The sequence below is a fragment of the Pantherophis guttatus genome, chromosome 1, assembly GCF_059756535.1.
Source record: "Pantherophis guttatus breed Tessera chromosome 1, ASM5975653v1, whole genome shotgun sequence".
Taxonomy (NCBI): Eukaryota; Metazoa; Chordata; class Lepidosauria; order Squamata; family Colubridae; genus Pantherophis; species Pantherophis guttatus.
In genome coordinates, this window is record NC_142063.1 from 54,757,831 (window position 1) to 54,778,070 (window position 20,240).

The 20,240-nt window shown below is 35.4% G+C and overlaps 1 protein-coding gene across 44 annotated transcripts in view; it reads right to left on the reverse strand.

Moving 5' to 3' along the window:
* Positions 1-20,240, reverse strand: part of TTLL5 (tubulin tyrosine ligase like 5) — a 150,303-nt gene that overhangs the window by 126,010 nt on the left and 4,053 nt on the right. For 43 of the 44 annotated variants that reach the window (XR_015728970.1, XR_015728969.1, XR_015728967.1 and 40 more), the window contains exons 3-12: positions 17,450-17,556; positions 16,600-16,682; positions 15,293-15,399; positions 14,062-14,192; positions 13,023-13,105; positions 10,941-11,010; positions 10,582-10,666; positions 4,677-4,778; positions 4,371-4,462; positions 1,960-2,067 (exon numbers count right to left, since the gene is read on the reverse strand). Coding sequence is in view for 33 of the 44 variants with exons in the window: in XM_087874036.1 (XP_087730162.1) it covers positions 1,960-2,067; positions 4,371-4,462; positions 4,677-4,778; positions 10,582-10,666; positions 10,941-11,010; positions 13,023-13,105; positions 14,062-14,192; positions 15,293-15,399; positions 16,600-16,682; positions 17,450-17,556 (968 nt within the window). In the remaining 11 variants the exon portion in view is untranslated. Of the gene's footprint in view, positions 1-1,959; positions 2,068-4,370; positions 4,463-4,676; positions 4,779-5,724; positions 5,797-10,581; positions 10,667-10,940; positions 11,011-13,022; positions 13,106-14,061; positions 14,193-15,292; positions 15,400-16,599; positions 16,683-17,449; positions 17,557-20,240 lie in introns of those variants that run through there. The other variant, XM_087874130.1, reaches the window with a different exon arrangement.

The following is a 20,240-nucleotide window of genomic DNA, read 5'->3' on the forward strand; positions in this document are numbered from 1 at the left end:
AATTACATAAATGAGGGCAGGATTTTTTTTTAAAAAAATCATATATATGAATATGAATAATGTGTCCATCATTTTGGAAACAATTCATAGCACAGGAAAAGTCATTCTTCAGTATACAGTAAAAACCTTGACTTAAATAAGTGACTTAAAGATACAGGTGTTTTAAATCCTGTAAATTAAATTATGATTTCTGCCAATGTATCTTTGCATATTTGACTTAAATTGCATCATATACAATAAAACCACCTTTTAACAAATGTTCAGTTTTAAATGAACAAATATGTTTTTAAAGCTGATTAAATTGTTTGCTCCTGTGAGCATGAAAATTAAGAAGGGACACAATGTCACAGCCTGTCTCACATCTTTATTACACAAGAATTGTATTGTACAGTACATTTTGAATATCGTTTGCTTTATTTAAAAAAAATCTATACAGGAGACAATATTGATAGATGGAACTTGAAGTATTGGAATAGGTAGCCTTATAAAGAAGCATCTAAACATTGACACATTTTATCTTTCAAAACGCTACAGTTCCAAATTATTCACTACAACAAAGATTTTAACTTCAGAATACAAACAAATCCTCCTTTCTGCAATGTGAAATACACAAGATTTAATGCTACAGAAGCTGCAAGTCACTAGTTGACTCAATTTTCAAAATGTTTAGGTAATTCGTGGACAGTAGCCAAAGCTGAAAACCAAGCTTTTTCAAAAGAAGAGCTATTCTGCTTCCCATCTTCCAGGGATATATGGTTATTTAGTACAGTAAGAGAGACAGAATACCAGAATACCAAATTTATTCTTAATAAAATCCAGCCAGACATTCTGGTTTTATGTTTTACATTTGTACAGTATATTAAGGTCAGGGGTTGGCATGGTTTAGCTGAACTTGACCTAGTGCCTGCTTGCAAGCATATTGTGCCCCAATCTCTTACTGCAGTTCTGAAATGAATTGTATTGAACAAAGGCAGCCTCCTTTCTACTGTCCATTTTAAACTTCAGGGGCATCTAAAGATTCTATAGTCTCCAAGAAACCATCTTGCTTCCAGTACCAACTCTGGATAGGTTACATAAAGGCTTGTTTTAGCTCAAAATGCCCACCAGCACAGAAACATCTCCCAATCCACCACCCACCATCCACCTAACAAAATATATCAGAAGAAGGCAAGTCCTACTGGATTGGTATTCCCAAGTGCAGTATCTTAGCAGGTATACAATTCTCACAAGTACAATTCCTAGCAGTCTTCCCCTCCCAGTTCAGAATCAGAAAGGAAAGGCAATGATTTGGGGAAACAAATTTTAAGCATCTTCTCAGTATTGCAACTGGAATGGTAAGAAGGGTCATGTGAAATTATTGGGACAAGAAAAAAGCTTCTGGGTCATCATTTTCATCATAGACCCATGATGGTGAACCTATGGCAAGAGTGCCACAGGTGGCACGTGGAGCCATCTCTGCGGGCACACGAGCCAATGCCCAGGTCAGCTCCACCGCATGCCGCACCCTCCCCACCCCCCGTTTTTGGTTCCAGGAAGCTTCAGGGAGGCCTACTAGCACCAAAAAGGGGGTCCCGGCTTTCAGCACTCGAGGGAAAAAAGTTTCACCATCACTGTCATTGACTATATGAACGATAATGATGATAATGATAATGATAACAATAATAATCAAGATTGTCCAATATTGTCAATACATTGTACTGTAAGGAGACAATCCAAAAACCCCACAACCATTATCAATTCCAATTAGCAGACCCAGGGAAGGTTTGTTGACTCCAGAGTGCATCTCTGCTCTGCAAGTTCCAGAATGGTGGCAATGCAGAGATGAGTCTTCACTGAGGTGGTGCCAATTCTGGGGAATGACATCCCCTCAGTGATACAAACTGATTATATTATATTGTGTACCAATGCATTCCCTGAATGTGACAAACAACAGAAAATGTAAAAATAAAGATGGTTTACCAAAGCAAACACCACGGTGTGGGATAAAGGCTTTACAGGCTGCTGCAATAGCCAATTCAGCTGAAATTACTGTCTTAATTATCAGTTCCTCCACGCTGGCCATCAAAGCTAAGATAAAAATGGGACAGAAAACAAAAGCAATAATTTATTTATTTATTTATTTATTATTCGTATTTCTATGCCGCCCACCCTCCGAGGACTCTGGGCGGCTTACACCAAAGACAGTATACTAAATAGCATATTGCCCCCAACAATCTGGGTCCTCATTTTACCCACCTCGGAAGGATGGAAGGCTGAGTTAACCTTGAGCCAGTGAGATTTGATCCGCTGATCTGCTGAACTAGCAGTCAGCTGAAGTAGCTGCAGTACTGCACTCTAACCACTGCGCCACCTCGGCTCTGGTTAATATTTTAATAGTGAAAACAAAATTTAGCTTCAGATGCAAAATGATTTCCCCTGATCTTTACAATCACACAACATTTAACCCTTTTATTGGATGAGTTTGGCATATGTAGCATTTGTTTTGGTGACATTTGTCTGACTTTTCCATCTTGTTTATTCCTTTTATTGTACTTACTTACCTTATTCGAGTTGTAGTTCACTTTTTGTATTGCAAGCTGACTAAAATTGGTTTGAGTCAGGTGGTGTCAAAATCAAAACAACTAAACAAATTTGGAACTCTTTTTATTGATATGAAATATTTTATATGTCTTAAATAATTTTTATTTAAAAGATTCTGAAATGGTTTATAGAAATAAAACTTTGGTTTTATCAAATGTTTAAAGAAGGCATAACATCTTCTAGTTTATTCCAAAAGTCTCTTCATGAAAAAATATTCCACAAGTTAAGCTTCTAACTTTTTCTAACTGTCAAATAGATTTTGCTCTATTTTTTGCTATGCCATGTCCATTAATTAGTGACCCTGAACACTGTAAGCTATTAAAAGAAAATATGACCCCAGATGACTGCCAGAAGAAAATTTTCTATGACAGTCTCTGTACATTCTATAAAGTCGAGGAAGGAAACACTGAGTGCTTGAATCTATTTGGCCTTTTGAGCTCTACCAGTTGGAGCGAATTGTCAAATTTGGTGCTGGTGGTAATTCAAGAGACTTCCACTTTTCAGTGGAATAACTTTGAGAACATGCCTATAAAAATTGATTTCATGATCCGAAGCAAACTTATGGTTCCCATATAAAAAGTACTTCTGGTCCTCTCTACAATGATCTTATTTACAACAAAAAGAAATATATTTCTTGCTATTCCTGGATTATCTACATTCAAAAACTCTCATGAATATTATTTATTATTATTTTATTTTATTAGATTTTTATACCACCCTTCTCCCACTGGACTCAGGGCGGTAAACAGCCAAGAATAAAAACATCACATACAAAATTTAAAATTTTAAAAAGAATTAAACAAATTTTGGCCCAATAAATTTAAAACACCCCAATTAAAATCAATATACTGAAGGTTCTTCAAAGTTATCTTTGGTTTAAGATCAAATACCCATCCTTCAGTCTTATGACATTCTTTCCCACATAGATATCACAGAAACTGAATCTTCAACATTCTCTTTCATACATTTCCATTTCATATGAGTTCACAAGCATGTTTAAAAAATTTCATCTTAATTAACTGGTCTTAAATAGACATAGAGTTAATTCATACTTAGATGTGCCAATAAAAGTCACACTGATAAAGAATTTTTTAAAAAAAGATAATGAACAAGGACATATTTTGCTAGACATATCTTCTGTCACCACTGTTAACACTAAATGCTGCAAACTAATTATTTCAAAGACAGGTTGAAATTTCAGCTGTCAATTAACCATGCTATCAGTAAGCCAATCAAATGTGAAGAACATAAACTCCCTACAGAATATAAAATTCTTGAATGAAAGGCATTCACTAAAGAAGTTGCTGTTCAAAGGAAAGTGCTGTTACAAAAGACAATTACCGTTCCAAAGAGAAACACATAGCAAAGAAAAATAAGAACATATCAAAAAGACATATTCAGAGAAAAATAAGATAAGAGATTATTATCCAGAAGAAGTACAGTAGTCAAAGAACTGTTAGGAACAGTTTCAGATAATCAGGTAATTAAATCTACTAATATTTATGAAGAACAGCCAGTTTGGTACAATAGTTAAGGTACCAGGGTAGAAATTTATAACCGGGAGATTATAAATTCTAGTCCCATTTTAGGTACAAAGGCCAACTGGATGACTTTGAGCCAGTCAGTTTAGGAAGCAAGCAGAGGCAAACTACTCCTGAAAATGTTACTAAGAAAACTGTAGAGACTTGTCTAGGTGCCAAGGATCAACACTGAATCAAAAGGACAAAAAAATAAAAATGAAAATGTGTTCTAAAGATGATTCAAGGAAACAGTAATAGATATTTGCTCACCAGTTGTATCTTTTCCTTCTTGTTTCAAGTATCTCAGCATTGCACTCATACTCCATTTGTTTCCATAATCCTCTACTTCAGGATCATCACAACTAAAACATAAGAAATACCTTTTAACCTGACCACCCGTGATGGAATTCTACCTCTAAATTCTGCTTGGTTAATTTATATTTTTATATATTGTTTGATTGCACTTAATAACCGCTTTAAGGCACTTTTGTTTTAACACAATACAAAAGAATAAAATATAGAAACAGACATTTATTTCCAATTCAGGCTCAAGAACTCTTAAAGAAATCTAAGTACCTGACATAGTCACCACTCTTCTTGTTGACACTATAATTTGTAAGATGCATGAATTGGTTTTTAATATTCTTTGATCCCTGGTCATATCTCACAGTTGCAAACCTACAAAACAAAAATGGACATAACAATCTTTAATCAAAATAAAATTGACCATTTTTTTCAGCGGACGTTTCTGAGTTAGCTTCAAAGGTAGCCTGATGTAGACCATGCTAAAGTAATCTACACATGAAATGAGAAGATCATAAATCACATTTGTCAGGGCATTCTGGTCCAAAAAAGCCTACAACTCCTGAGCCAGCTGAAGCAGAGGTCCTTCCTGGCCACAGCTTCCAGCAGGAGATGCAAATGCATGAGGATCGTCACCATCACCAAATCTCAAATTTTCAGGTCAAGCATGACAGAGTCAAAACTGGAACTAAAATAAAGCCAGACCAATCACCAACAAATAGCAGCTCCACCTTGCAGGGATTTAATCTATTATATGATATCTCTCATCAGTGTAGTACAGTAGTTAATGTACTAAAGTAGGAGTTGGAATACTCAGGTTCTAACCCTCCCTTTGGCATGGAAGTCAGCTTGGTGACCTTGGGCCAGTCATTTCCTCTTAGTTCAGATGAGCATCAGACTCTGCAATAAGTCAGCTGAAAAACAAAAACCCGCATCATATATCAACAGCTTCATTGGAAGAACTACAGAGAAGGCAATGCAAGCAGAACCTGTAACCAAGTGGGACAAATACTAAGTACTACTACTACGACAATAGGATGGTTGTTACCATTAGACATGAACTTTCAGCAGACTGAGTAATCTAAGCAACAGAAATCAAAACTCAAGAAGGAATTCCTTAAAACAAAAATAATGACCACTTTCTATTACTGACACAATAAGGCCATCTGTAAGTTCTCATTCTCAGAGCATAAACATTTACTGCATTGTATTACAATCACCCCCTTAGCATGAAACAAGAAAAGCTTTATGCAGCACTATATTCAGTTAAATATATATCTACAGTTAAGTGGAGCCTGAAAACTCATTTGCAACAGCTAACCTCTTTTTTGCTGTCTCTTCTCCTCTACCAAGTCAGAATGCTTTGTTTGCAGCCTTATTGAAGTGAGAAATATACATTCCACAATCAAGAGAAAACACTGAGGAGCAGAGCATTACTGCATAATTATTTTGTTCTGTTCAACCACAGGCAGGAATTACTGTTGAGTCATTCTCTGGTGTCACATTCTTATCTCAATGCAGGAAATGTTTCAAAATCACTTTTAGCAGTTAAATACAATGAGGATGCACAGATTATAAATGAGCGACAGAATGTAAAGTTTATTGGGACACCAGAATATTATTCTGGCAACTGAATGGCTCAAAGTAGTAACATACTACTGTAAAATAAACGCTTTCCAGGACCTGGTAGTTTCCAATTCAAAGACATTTATGCTTCCCTTTTCTCCAATTTTGAATTCTGCCCCCCCTCCCCAAATCCTCTATTCTTAATCAGTCAGATCTGCCCCATCTCACAACCGTGTTTACTGTCTTGACTCCTCTTCCAAATTCCAACTATCATTCCAGCTTCCTTTCTTTCTCTTTTTAACCCATCAATCAAGGGTGTTCCTACATCTTCACAGTAAACCTGACACTCTGATCTTGGTGACCAACAGCTGCAGCCAGTTTAAGCCTAATGTAATTAATCTGCATTAGAAAGAAGTACAAAGGATTGCGGCTCAAAATGGATACATTTGCTATTTAAAAAGAAAAAGACGTTGATCATGGAACCTGTTGCTATTTCCCCATTTCCTAAGTTATCTCTGTTCCTAAAATATCAAGGGCCTGCCAGGCAGGGGTTACTGTGAGAAGGACTGGACTGCTGTAACAGACTCTGGCCACAATACAGCCTATGAGGTAATCTGAATTCCTTGGCTCACAGTAAGTACCTGAATTCTTTGAAAACCACAGGAATCCATAGAGAAAAGGTAAATATCTCCACGGAGCCAGAGCTAATTAACAAGCAGGGTAACGAAAGGAGAGGGCAGGAGGAGGCTCAAGAAAACAGGAAAGCCCAGTGTCAGATATGACAAGAGGCTGCTGCTGGCTCCTTCATTTCAGAATGTGAATGACTGCGCAGCCACATCCATTTTCCACCCCCCCTCTCTCCTTCTCTGGGCCCCTCAGAAGCACATTTGGTTTTCTGCTCAACCCGCTGTACTTCCACAAACAGCTCTGTGTTTTCTCTAGCTTACCACTAGCTTAACTGCAAGTGTTTGCTCAAAAGATACTAGGCCCCAAATTGCCACCACTTTAAAACTTTTTCTTAATGGATGAAATTTTCTCCTGATTCCAAACAAAGAAAAGCTGATTTTAAGCCTGAAAATAATCAACCTTGTGCCTGACTGCCCCCTGCTGGGATACTATTTTTGTGTAAAGCTTGCATATCCTCCAAAACAAACTTAAAATAGGCTGATTGCAACTAGGGTAAATATAAATATTTATTTAAGAAAGCAGTAGTAACACCCACTTTCCAAAGATATATATATATTTTACAAGATTGACATGTCCAAATTTTATGTGATTTTATCTGGCTGAAAGCTGAAGGACCAAGAGCATTGTTAATTATGCTCTTAATTAACTAATTAATTAACTTAATTAATATCAAATTGCGTATCTCAGTATTGGGATAAAACCAACTACGAGATGGCAGCAAAAGGTTTAATGCATCTTTTTGTTGCCAACAAATGATCATCTGGATTTTTGAAGCAAATACATGGTAGCTCTCTGAAATTATCTACTTTAATGTCAACTTTTGTAGAGGATGTAGGGATAAAACAACATTTTCACAAATTAACCTCTCACTTTATATTACTAAATCTTATTTCTAAAGGACCAAGACAATGTATGAAACTTTTAAATTATTTCACCTAAATGAACAATGTGACAGAATTCATTCACAGCTACTTCTTAAATTCAGAGCAATAACATTATTATCCTTCCTTTCCTATTTACACTGGTTTATGAGTCTCATAAGTATATGTCTGAAAGAAAGAGCAGTATTTGTATAGTATGTAAGTGATTTGTGAAGTGTCTACAAAATGCATAGACTACAGGAACAACATAAAACGAACTAAGAGAAAGAAAGACAGGAGGATAAATATAATTTAGCAGGCATTACTGAAACCTGTCATGACAAAATTCATGAGCAGAAGGCAAGGACTGAAGGGTACAAACTGGTCAAATGGAACAAGACCAGTGGCGGGTTGCTACCAGTTCGCCCCAGATCGGGCGAACCAGTACCGAAGGCGGCAGGAGGCTCCATCCATCCGCACATCTCTATGCATGCGCAGAAGCATCGCGCACACCCATGAGCGAACTGGTAGCGAACAAAATTGAAACCCACTACTGAACAGGTCAGATGTGAAGGAAGAGTAGCATTATATCTGAAGGAAATGCATAGCTATACTAAGATGCAAGCATGAGAATCCATGTTTGTCAGGAGCACTTGGGTAAGAAATAATGGAAAACAACGATAGAAATGTGAAGTATACTATATTCTGCCAGGACATTCACCAGGCCGGCCTGGCCTAATTTTCCCCCTCTTTCATAAAAGATTTTTAAAATTTTAAATATCTTTTAGTATTTTATATATTCAATTTTAAATTGGTTTTAAAAGTTTGGGGTTTTAAATTTGTCGGGGCCAAAATTATTTAATTTGATTTTATTCTATTTTTAAATTTTGTATTGTATGTGTTTTTATTGTTTGGCTGTGCACCGCCCTGAGTCCTTCGGGAGTAGGGTGGTATAGAAATCTAATAAAATAAATAAATAAATAAATAAATAATGCTCCCCTGGTCACATAATTTTCAGGGAGGAGTCATTGTCATATTGGGAGACTACTTGGATATCTATTACTAGACCAACTCAGCAAAGACTGCAAGTTCCCAAAAATGCTGTTTCATTTTCCAGAAGATTTGGAAAAAAAAATCCAAGAGGATCAGCTGGTTGAAAAGAAAAAAAAATGGGTACCTTGGGAAGATGTCATCATACAATCTTGAAATTCAAGATATTAAGCAGTTGGTTTGTGACCATATAGAAAATAACCCATTGCTTGGCAGAAGTCATCAAGAGTTTATCATTGTATATCAACTTGATTTCCTTTTTTGCAAAGTTAACAATTTAACTGACCATGGAAATGTAATAAATTCAAGATATGACATAGTATATCTTGAATTCAGCAGAGCACTAGGCAAGGTCTTCCATCAAAGATTGATAGCAAAGATACAGTGGTTATAGAGCCGAGGTGGCACAGTGGTTAGAGTGCAGTACTGCAGGCTACTACAGCTGGCTGCCAGCTGCAGTTCGGCAGTTCAAATTTCACCAGCTCAAGGTTGACTCAACCTTCCATCCTTCTGAGGTGGGTAAAATGAGGAGCCAGATTGTTGGAGGTAATATGCTGACTCTGTAAAAACTGCTTAGAGAGGGCTATAAAGCGGTATATAAGTCTAAGTGCTATTGCTATCAAAACTGAATGAAGCATCATAAGAAATATCAATGACCCCACATCAAGCTGGATAGAAGTATCAAATGGCATACCATAGGGATCCATTCTTGGCTCTATACTGCATATTATATCTATGAATAGTAAGTTAGAAAACATTATCAAATTTATGCAAGATATAGATATAGGGAAGATAGCCAATTTCCTAGAGAAGATTTTCAGGATTCAGGAGGAATGTTGGTCAGAATTTCTTATTCTGGAACAGAGAGCAACAGTAAGATAAATTTCAACAGTCACAAATGCAACTTCCTACATTTAGTTAGGAAAAACAAAGGCATGTGTGAGGGAGATGGGAGGTTTCTAAATTCAAGACAAACAGACAGACAGACAGACAGACAATAGACAGGATTGGTGGGAAAAGAGGAGGGGAATAATCCTTTGCAGCAGTACATTTTAAAAGATTACAGGCATTTTCATCTATCAAAAACTGAATATTCAAATATGATCCTATCCAAGTATAAAATCAAGATCAAGAGAAGTCATCATTATCTTCTGTTCTGCACTGGGTAAACAGCATCCAGAACATTATGTCCTGATTGGAGAAATCCATTTTAGAAAGGAAGTATGTCCAGAAAACAGTAATCAAGAAGATAAGGATTCCGAAAAGAACAACTTTTGAAGAACAGCTGCAAGTACTGCAAATGTTTAGCTAGGATAAAAGGCAGCAGGAAGAGATGAAAGCTGAAAGGCTATCTTGATACCTGAAGTGCTATCATGAAGATGGTGAAACAAAACTGTTAAAGTGGTTCTATATGACAAGAATTAATTGATCTAAGTGACAAGGAAGCAGATTTTTATCAAGAAAATTTTTTTTTTGTTTTAAGAGTTGTCCAACAATGGAGTAGACTGCCATGGAACAGAGATATTTAAATAGAAGCTAGGTAGCCATCTGTCTAAGATGCAGAAATAGAGACCACTTATTCTCCAGGATGTCTTCTAATTCTTACTTCTATAATTCTATAAAATTTAGAAAATGCAAAAATATCAGCAAGCAAAGAATCTTTAAAATTTGCTACTGTTACCAGAAGCCAAGGACAGGAAATATACTTCATATATTACTATATATATTCAAAATTTCTCCACAACTACTTGAATGCCAGTAGCTCAGCATTTAAAGAGTTAAATTCTCTGAGATGAAGGTAGAAGACTGAGTAACTCAAAATAAGAGGTACTAACATATTTAGAAATTATTCTTCATAATTTTCCATTTTCAAAAGTTCAGAAGAACTATAAGATAAACTAGTCTCTTGCTGTTCCTAATTTATACATAAAAAGAAAGCTTATGACTCCTTCTCTGCCACTTCATACAGTAAGGCATTCAGCTTATATATCATAAAACACAAAATCAAGACTTACCGAGCCAAACCTTCTTCATAGAGATAGATGACAAGGGGATCATAAGATGTCACCAAAACATAAAGCCGCACATCAAATTTGAAGTCTAAAAACAGGCACAACCATAATTAGTTGCCAGAAATTATTCAGAACGGTGAATCTACTTACAGACAGGGTATAGAATTAGATATTTTCAAGAACCATTTAATGGTCAAGTGCCAGTAAATAGAAATATTTCCTGAGCTTGGATAACAATTATACAACATTTATTACAATAACAACAAAATAGAAAACAGAACTGCTTTCTTATGGTTCATTAACTCACTCTCAATTATCTTCAAATTTCTTAAAAAAAACAACAAATTTTAATATTAACTCACCATCTATGAGAAGTGGATTGTTGATGTAACGGGAGACCAGGATGTTTTCCTCGAGAGAAATTTGATTCGGCTACAGGATGAGATAGATAGTACAATGGAGTGAAGAACTGAAAAGTTGAATGCTGATTTCACTAAGTGCCTTTCACTAAGTTACCTTTCAATGAATATTTACTTTTCAATGAATATTAATGGATTAATAAACTCCATGATGAATCCTAATATTTTCTCTTTTTTTTCAACTTTTCTGCACCAAAAAAGACAATTACAATGTTGTTCTCTTAAAGTTCAGAAACATCCAAGATATCATGCACAGCATTATAATATAGAAGAAAAGGATGAGCCCATTCCTCACTGGCAAAACAATTCTCACCATGCTCATCACACATAGACTGATATGGATCCAAATTAATGTAATATATTCTAGAGAAGCCACATGTATAATATGCATAAACTTCAGATTATATCCAAAAAAAAATTATCGTATGAAACTCCTTCCTTCCTTCCTTTCTTCCTTCCTTCCTTCCTTTTCGTTCACCTTTGAGTCAGTGTTAACTCCTGGCAATTGCCTGAACTAGTCTATGCAGTACTGTTGACAAGATTTCAGGAGTATTTTGCCATTACCTTGTTCCTAGGGCTGAGAGTGTATGACTGATCCAAAGTCACCCAGCAAACTTTGTGAATATATATATAAAATAACAATAAGAAAAAGTTGGCTCAAATATGGTTTTCTGTTGCAGCAGCCATCATTCCAAGAATCATGTGCAACAATAGGTCAAGTTAACTACAGCTACAAAAGTTTGTTTTTAGTAAGTATGACATACATACACAAAACATTCCCTAATTACAGAAAACTAAGTAAGCTTCCCTTAAGAATGTTTGAGAGTGCGCCCTACATGGAACAAATATGACATATTTGTGAATTTTGCAATCCTTGATGGAAAATGGTTTGAGAGCTTTTTCCAGGTTCTGACCTTTTGTTCACATATTACTTTTTCTTGAAGCAGATCTTGTCCAGCTTTGGAAAGATTTGCTTCATTCACTTGGCCAGCAGTTCTTTAATTCCATGGGAAACAGCCAGGCTGAGAAAAAGACCAGGCAAACTGACCCCTTCTAGATGAGATGGGGGGGGGAGATTAATGACTCATAATTAATGACTCATAATTAAGTTTTATGTTATATCTATTCCAGGAATACCTATATGACTAGCTTCAGGATAGATACACAATATACCTTTTTTTTTTTTTTTTGCTTTTTAGTTGTGTAAAAGAGTCTTATTGGAGTTAGTTACTTTAGTATATTATATACCTAAATCCACCGCAATATTCTTATGTGGTTGAATTTATTTTGTAAAATACTACCGTACCAGAATGATTATAGAAACCAAGTTGCTTATTCCATACTATTTATTAGGTATACAACTTCCAAAGTATCTTTAGTCAACAATCCACAAAGTCAGGATGCACAAAAACATACAAATTTCATATCTGAATGCAACCATCTGAGCATAATTTTATTTTTTGCTTTAAAATTGTACTCATGTCACTTTTACCCATTGAATACCTCCCAGAATACACTTTCATAAATTTCTCATATAATACACATATATGTTTAAAAACATTTGAATGCCAGCCTCATTTTCAGCTTCTCTTTTGTATACCTGACTTCTTTGGAGTGTAAAAGTATATTGGTCCAATTCCCACATCACATAAAGCCATAATGTGAGTGATTTGCTTTTAGATTACTGTAATATACAAAAACATCTATTGTGGCTTAACATGAAATATGAATAGTGTCATTATGCTATGTTCACAGAACTATGGTTAAAAACCCTTATTCAGAGTTAAGGAGGCTTAAATTTCTAGAAAAAATGGGAGTAGTCATTCATTTCCTCTTTTTAAGACTATAATTTTTACTGCAGATTTAAGCAAGTGACAGAACAGTAAATTGATTCAAAACTGCACATTAGTTTCTACTGCTAGCAGTCTTTCATATTTTGGCAGAGTAAATATACAGAATACAGAAGGCAGTGAGTCATCAAACAAGCCATATTTTGAAGTTGTTAGATTGTTTTTTAATACTTACATTATTGATCAAATAGACACCCCGTCCCCTAGAAGAAGCGACTGGTTTTACTATCCAGGGTCCCCTGTCCTTTGAATAGGAAGCTAGTTGAGAGGTGGGGGAAAAGAAATATATACTTCAGTATTAAATTTTCTACAAAAATGTCATCAAACAATGATAGCTTTTTCAGTATAGTTTATTAGTATATATCACTCAACCTTGTTTACCAATCAACCATTATCAATAGCTGAAACAGTGATGTTCTTTTTTAAAGAAAAAATCATATATTTCATATTCAGAATCTGGCCATAGACACAGACACATATAAACAATTCTATGAAGTCTTCTATGGCACAAGACTCTAACCTGCACCCTTTGAACAGGTACACAGTTTGTATTTCAAGATATCAATGTTTAGGACGCTAATACACTTCTGTATGTGTCAAATACTATATTTACTTGAAAGTAAGGTATTTTATAAAGAAAAAGAAGCAGTAAGGAAAAACTAAGAACTCAACAAACATTTTTCCTAGACTCAGCAAGTATTAAGTTTTGACCATTTTTATTCCCAGGTAAAAATGTTGAGGATTTAAATTCTGATTCTGTTATTATGAAATCCTGTCACTAATTATTCTGGTCTGAAGAGAAGAGCAAAAACCTGCTAATCCAACCCTTGTTTTGAAACATAGAAACATCGAAAACTGACAGCAGAAAAAGAACTAGTGGTACCTTGAGTCTGTCCATTGAGGGTTTTTTCCATTTTTAATTTATTATTTAATCATTAGTTTTACATTTTATTTATTTTTATTTTATTTTTTAATTTTTGTCAGATTGAAAAACAATTCATTGACAGGGAGCACTCTAGAAAACTGTGGAAAGCCCATTGTAAAAGGGCTATTTGTGGACTCTAGACTTCTTTCAAGAATCCTCCCTCTCACCAAGATTCAATTTGACAAATATTAGATGACCCCTGTTACTTATTTCAGGGCATGATTGGTTTTAAATTTCCCATTCAGTTCTAGTTTTACTTATGAACTGGTAATCCAAGTCATGGACTTACTGCAAAACTCCTGATATTCAGCTGGAAGGATGAAGGTCTGAGGCAAAATATGGAAGGTCTTGAATCCATAAATCTGTTGCATTCGATTAATGTTCTTGTATAGTCTATCCTTCCGAGTTAATTCATATGACCTAAAGCCATGTAGATATAATTTGCTGGTGTCATGTTGTTTATGAGGATTTTTAAGAATTCACCATTACAATTAAACTTTCATTCTCCTGACTTCCTTTCAGCAGACTTTGGATGCAACAGACAAAATTTTACTTCAGATTTCACTCCCAAAACGCAATTATTTCTAAAGCATTCTGGACAATTAGAAGTAATTTGCAACAATTTACATTATGCAAATGATATAATTTGATACAATTACTTTGAAACACTGACTTTGTAATTATGCAAATGTAAACCATTACCTCAATAATTTCAGATTTCACAAAATGTTGGATTTAACTGATATACTTTTTCCAAAAGTGGTGCTTTAAGTCAAAGTTTTACTGTATGATTTCATTCACAAGCTTTATGAATCATTTAATGCCTTAACATGACATTTTAATCATTTCGCTACTAAAAGCGTATGTACAACATCACTCTTCTATTCCCTCAGTTGAAATCACCTCTAAATAGAAATCGACAATCTTTTTTCAGTCAAGTATTACAGTCTTTCCAAGATAATCTTGAATTCAATGTGGACAGCCGCATTCTGTTACTCTTAAAATCTTCATTATCCCACACTCATCCTTTTGCCTGTTCAAATATACACATTCACACGTATTCTATCCAGCCTCTGTCTCATCATCTTATGCCTATCTTTAATGGCTCATTGCCTTGTCAAATGCCTCCAAACCACCCACCTGAAGAGAACTGGGGATAGGTGAATGCCTACTCATGCTCAGAGCCATCGATATAGAATGAAGTATAGAATGTTCCCATTCCTTTGGAATAAATCCCTGGATTTATTCCAAAGGAATAAATGGATTAAATGGATTAAATGTATGCATGGATTCATGCATACATTTGTCCACCAGCCCCTCTTGTTACCTTCAAGGACATGAATATGCCAAATTTTTAGAGTTGCTTGTGCAAGGGAAAACAACTTGCAGTATCCCAAGATAAAGCTGGGCACTTGGAAGAAATGGAAATGATCTGCAACTTTTGTCAGATAGAGCATCACTCTTCATAGAATGAGTCTCTGTTATGTATCATAACATTCTCATAAGACTCCACTTCTTACCTGGGAAAGTGATTCACTTTTTGAATATCTGTGAGAGTTCGCAGAACATAGGGTTTTAAATGTGACCCTGTCCACATAAGATTATATTCATTGCTGCTGGGATGTACCTGGGAAAAGACATGGTTGAACATTTTAATAGCTAACCAGCTGAATAACATTTTATTACCTCAGAATCTATACCTTGGACAGCATTCAGTTCAGAGAGAACAATTTCACTCATGCAACAGAACTTGTCAATTTCCTTTCCCTATTCACAAAGTGCTCTGAAGGGTCTTCCACCCAGAGGAAAGGAAATTATTAAAATGTTAACGCTATCAGAAAAGCATAATCAACCAAAAGAATTCCACTGGATTCAAATAACTATAGTAAAATAAATGATTATTAAAAAGTAAGGACAATCTGACTTCTAGTCCAGAAAAAATGCTGTCCACTTATGAACATTTACAGTTGTTATATGTTGATTTTAAGTTTGCTATATTGATGACAGACTGCACATATTCTTTGCAGAAGAAAAATATGTACAGTCATATCTGCAAATTGAGTTTCTTCGGGAAAACTATAAGTGCACCAAGAACTTTAAGTAAAATCTCTCTTAAACACATTATATAAGAGAAATAAATACAATTTATAGCATTACAATGCTAGACAAGATACCAAATTAAAGGAGAAAACACATTTTGCTTTTTTTGATTACTGTATTTTTCAGAGTATAAGATGCACCTTTCCCCCCCCTAAAAGGAGGTGAAAATTTAGGTGTGTCTTATACACTGAAGGTATAAGACATTGGCCCCCACCCTTTGGCCTCTGCCTCCCAGTAGTTATTATGATTATTATTAATTCAACTTATATACCACCCTTCTCCCCAGGGGGACTCAGTTACCTCCTTGTAGCAAGCAGCAAGAAAAAAAACAGCTCTTTTCAGCTTCAGCACAGCCTAATTAGCACAAGTTGATTGGATCGGCCTCCTGACTCAGCTGTTTTGCTCTCAGCTGTTTTGCACAGGCCTCTGCTGATTGCTGCAAGGAGGTAAATTGCTGGAGCATATATTTTTTTTCTTGTGCTAATCAAGCTATGCTGAAAACGAAAATGAAAGTAAAGCAGGCTGTTTGCTGTTTGCTGCAACATGGCAAAATTGCTGGGAGGCAGAAGCAGATTTCTTTTTCTTGTTTTCCTCACCAAAAAAAGGTAGGTGCGTCTTATACTCCGAAAAATATGGTAGCTTCAGTTACTCTGGACTCTGGGCCATAGTGAGCTTTTGGATTAAAAGCAGTGGAAAGCATGAAATTCACAAAAATTAATAAACATACCTCCCGAAATCCATGAGCTGACAGAATGCTGCGCACCAAGCGACTGTCCGTTCTCACAATTTTAAAAGACAAGTGATAGCGCTCTGGAAACAGAATATAGAATTATTATATAAATTCTATCATAATATATTTTACCAGTTGCAAAAAGGGAGAAATTTTCTCAGAACACTTTCTCGTTTATTCTATTCTGCATAAGAGCCATACAATAGACCAACCTATAGCCTTCCCTTATATATGTACATTTATTTATATGTTTCATTGGGAGACAGGGTTCTCTATTCACATGAATGCATTAATGTAAATAAAGATATATGAATTATTCAACTATATTAAAGATGTATGCAGTCCCTGTGTCTTTTAAATTATGGCATGTGGCAGATACATGCATGCAGACATGTATACTGTATACAAGTGGGTTACATGGGACAAAAAGTTTGGTTAAAAAGTTTGAAAAGCTGAACACTGTGCAGATGTTTTGTATTTATGTTCTTTTTTCTTTTGGTTATCTTAAATTTAAAGCCAACATTTCAGGGAAATATAGCATACGAAAGAAAGATTCTTAACCCTTACAAGCTTTAGACGAAGTGCAATACTGTATTTTTAGGTCTTATAACTTTCAGTGGTTACATAAAGAATACTCTTTAAAATTTCTTCTCTTAAAGAAGTCTTAAAATCATAGCAATTTTTTAATTTTAGAAGACGTAATACATTTATATTTGAAAACTCTAGCTCAATATATTTAAAAAAAACTCTGTAAAACAGATTATCAGTATGCCAAGTAAATCTTGTCTTTCAATATTTTTTTAATCTACTCTAGGTGATGTACGTACTTGAGAAAAACAAGATTTACCTCCAATCAAGCGGATGTAACTGTCCTTGGTTAGAATAGCTTCAGCATGAAATACCATGATTGGAATCCTCCTGAATCCACCTGTCCACATGATACATGGGTGCTCCCTAAAAAAAAGAAAACCTTTTTAACAGATAAGAAATAACTACCTTAATTATATATACACAACCTCATTTCAGAAGACAAGTAGTCTTCAAGTCTTCAAATATTTAGGCATTATCTTTAATTCAGACACTTTTTTTTATTACCAATATTATTTTTTCTCCATCCAAGATTAAAAATTCTTGTCTGGGAAAGAGCTTTTTCTTCTTTTTAACATAGTATTAGAATAAATATATAGAACAGACACTTACATTTTCCTCATATAGTTCTTTGTAAAACAGGACAGAATCTCTGTATGTATTGTGGCAACGTATACTACAGCAACGCCTCAGCAAGCATCTTGTTGCTGGGCTACTATTAAGCCTCACCCGAATGCAGAAATGTTGAGAATTGCCCAGACAGCACATAGCAAAGCATATGGCTAATATATATTACACACCCACACACAACTTTCCACATGTACTTAACATTTTTTCTCTTAATATTAAAAACTGAAAATTAAAATTCAACAGTATCCTTTGGGGATTTCTGGTGAATTCATCAGGGGTGTTGTTAGTCATGTACCACTACATTAATAAAAACTGTTTTTTCCAGAGAATTAGATTCTTTTTCCTCTTATCTTCTGACCCTCTAAGAGCAAATCTGGGAGGTTGGTGGATTGCCTGTTGAAGATTCACAGTATGCCCAGAAAAACAGGGAAAAGTGAGCCCAGCTAAGTTCTAACTTATAAGCTATTAAACACTTCCTGTGTTATATGAACATACCTGAACTCAAATTTAACACACATATGGAAGAAATTATTATCTAGCATCTTTCACTGTTATATCATTAGCAGAAAAGTCAATAAGAGATTGGAACAATCCTCCCTCAAAGCAATGCATGATTGAGGACAATAATGAAACAAACAAAATGTTAAAAAGTTATGGTATTTATGTAGTTACTTACCAAACAATCTAAATTATATTAAAGTAACCAAAATATCTTTACAATCTCTAAGGCATGTCACAACTTTTGAGCACCCCAATGTTTGGAAATTGAAAGTTGAAAAATTTGACACACCCTAACAATACATGTTCAATCATAACATTTCTCTTTATGCAACAATATGTACAGGTAATGCTCGACTTACAACAGTTCATTCCGTGACCATTCAAAGTTAAAATGGCACTGAAAAAAGTGACTTACGACCGTTTTTCACACTTACGATCATTGCAGTATCCCCATGGTCATGGGATCAAAATTCAGATGTCTGGTAACTGATTCATATTTATGATGGTTGCAGTGTCCTGGGATCATGTGATCACCTTTTGCAACCTTCTGACAAGCAAAGTCAATGGGAAAGCCAGATTTACTTAACAACTGTGTTACTAAATTACCAACTGCAGTGATTCACTGAACAATTGTGGCAAGAAAAGGTCGTAAAATTAGGCAAAACTCACTTAACAAATGTCTCACTTAGCAACATAAATTTTTGGCTCCATTGTGGTTGTAAGTCAAGAAATAATTGTACTCCCTTCAGAAATTAGGCAGAAAAAAAGTATTAAAAATATAAAAATTATTTCAGAGCTGCATCTTAATTCTATCATATATTTGCAAATATTGTGTAAAAATAGCAGTCAGAGCTGGCGGGCAGAGTTAAGCGCACCCTCAATTTAGAGCCCTTGCGTTCCCACAAACATTCCAAGCCCAACCCCTCCTGAATTCCATTGACTCTTATCTGCCACCAACTTAGTGTTGAATTGTGGTTGACCAAATTGTTGTGTGTAGCCTTAAATAAAACTTCTATGATGCAAATTTATAAATAGTCCTGATTCTTTGCACCTGACACTATCCCTCCAAATTTTACTTATTTACTTAAAAGATTTGTATGGACACACATCTTAACCTCTGGTAAGCCCACAGTAGCAATAAAATCCAGTAACTATAAAACAATCATAATATCATAATATCATTGAACAAAAACTAAAACCTGATGCCTTAATCCTCCCTTTAGGATGGTCCCACAGCAAGCTCCAATTACCCTCATTCCATTCCCTCTATTCCAATCTACCCTATTTCTCAGTAAAAATCAAGACTTGGTGGTCTTCCAAAAGGCTAAAAGTCTGTTGAATTACCTGGAGTCCCACAAAGTAGGAGCAGCCACAGAAAAGGCACACTTCTGAGATCCCACTAAGTGGCAGGATTTCAGAGAAGGGATCTGGAGCAGGCCAACCTATCTGATCTGGTGGGACGAGCAGATATTCTTAGGGAGAGGCAGTCTCACAAATAACCAGGTCCTGTGCTGGTAATAACCAGCATCTTGAATTTTGTTGGAAAGAACCTGGGAATCAGGGCAGCTCACACAATAAAAATGTAATTGGGGCAAACCTAGGAACATCCGATACTATGCACATTGCTGCATTTTGGACCAGCTGTAACTTCCAAGTGATTTTGAAGGTCAGCCCCAGGTAGAGTGCATTGCAGTACAGTTAGTCTTCAATTTATGGCCATATTGGGACCAAAACCTACATCATTAAGCAATGCAGTGGAGTGTAATCATCACATGACCATACCTGTTTTATGGTATGGCCATTAAATGAATCCAGCTGTAAAAAATGACATACCTCTTATTTTTATTTATTTTTGGGGGGAAGTTAGCCCCAATTTTCCTACATAAGCTACAGGCCCTTTTAGAACAAGGCATAAGGTG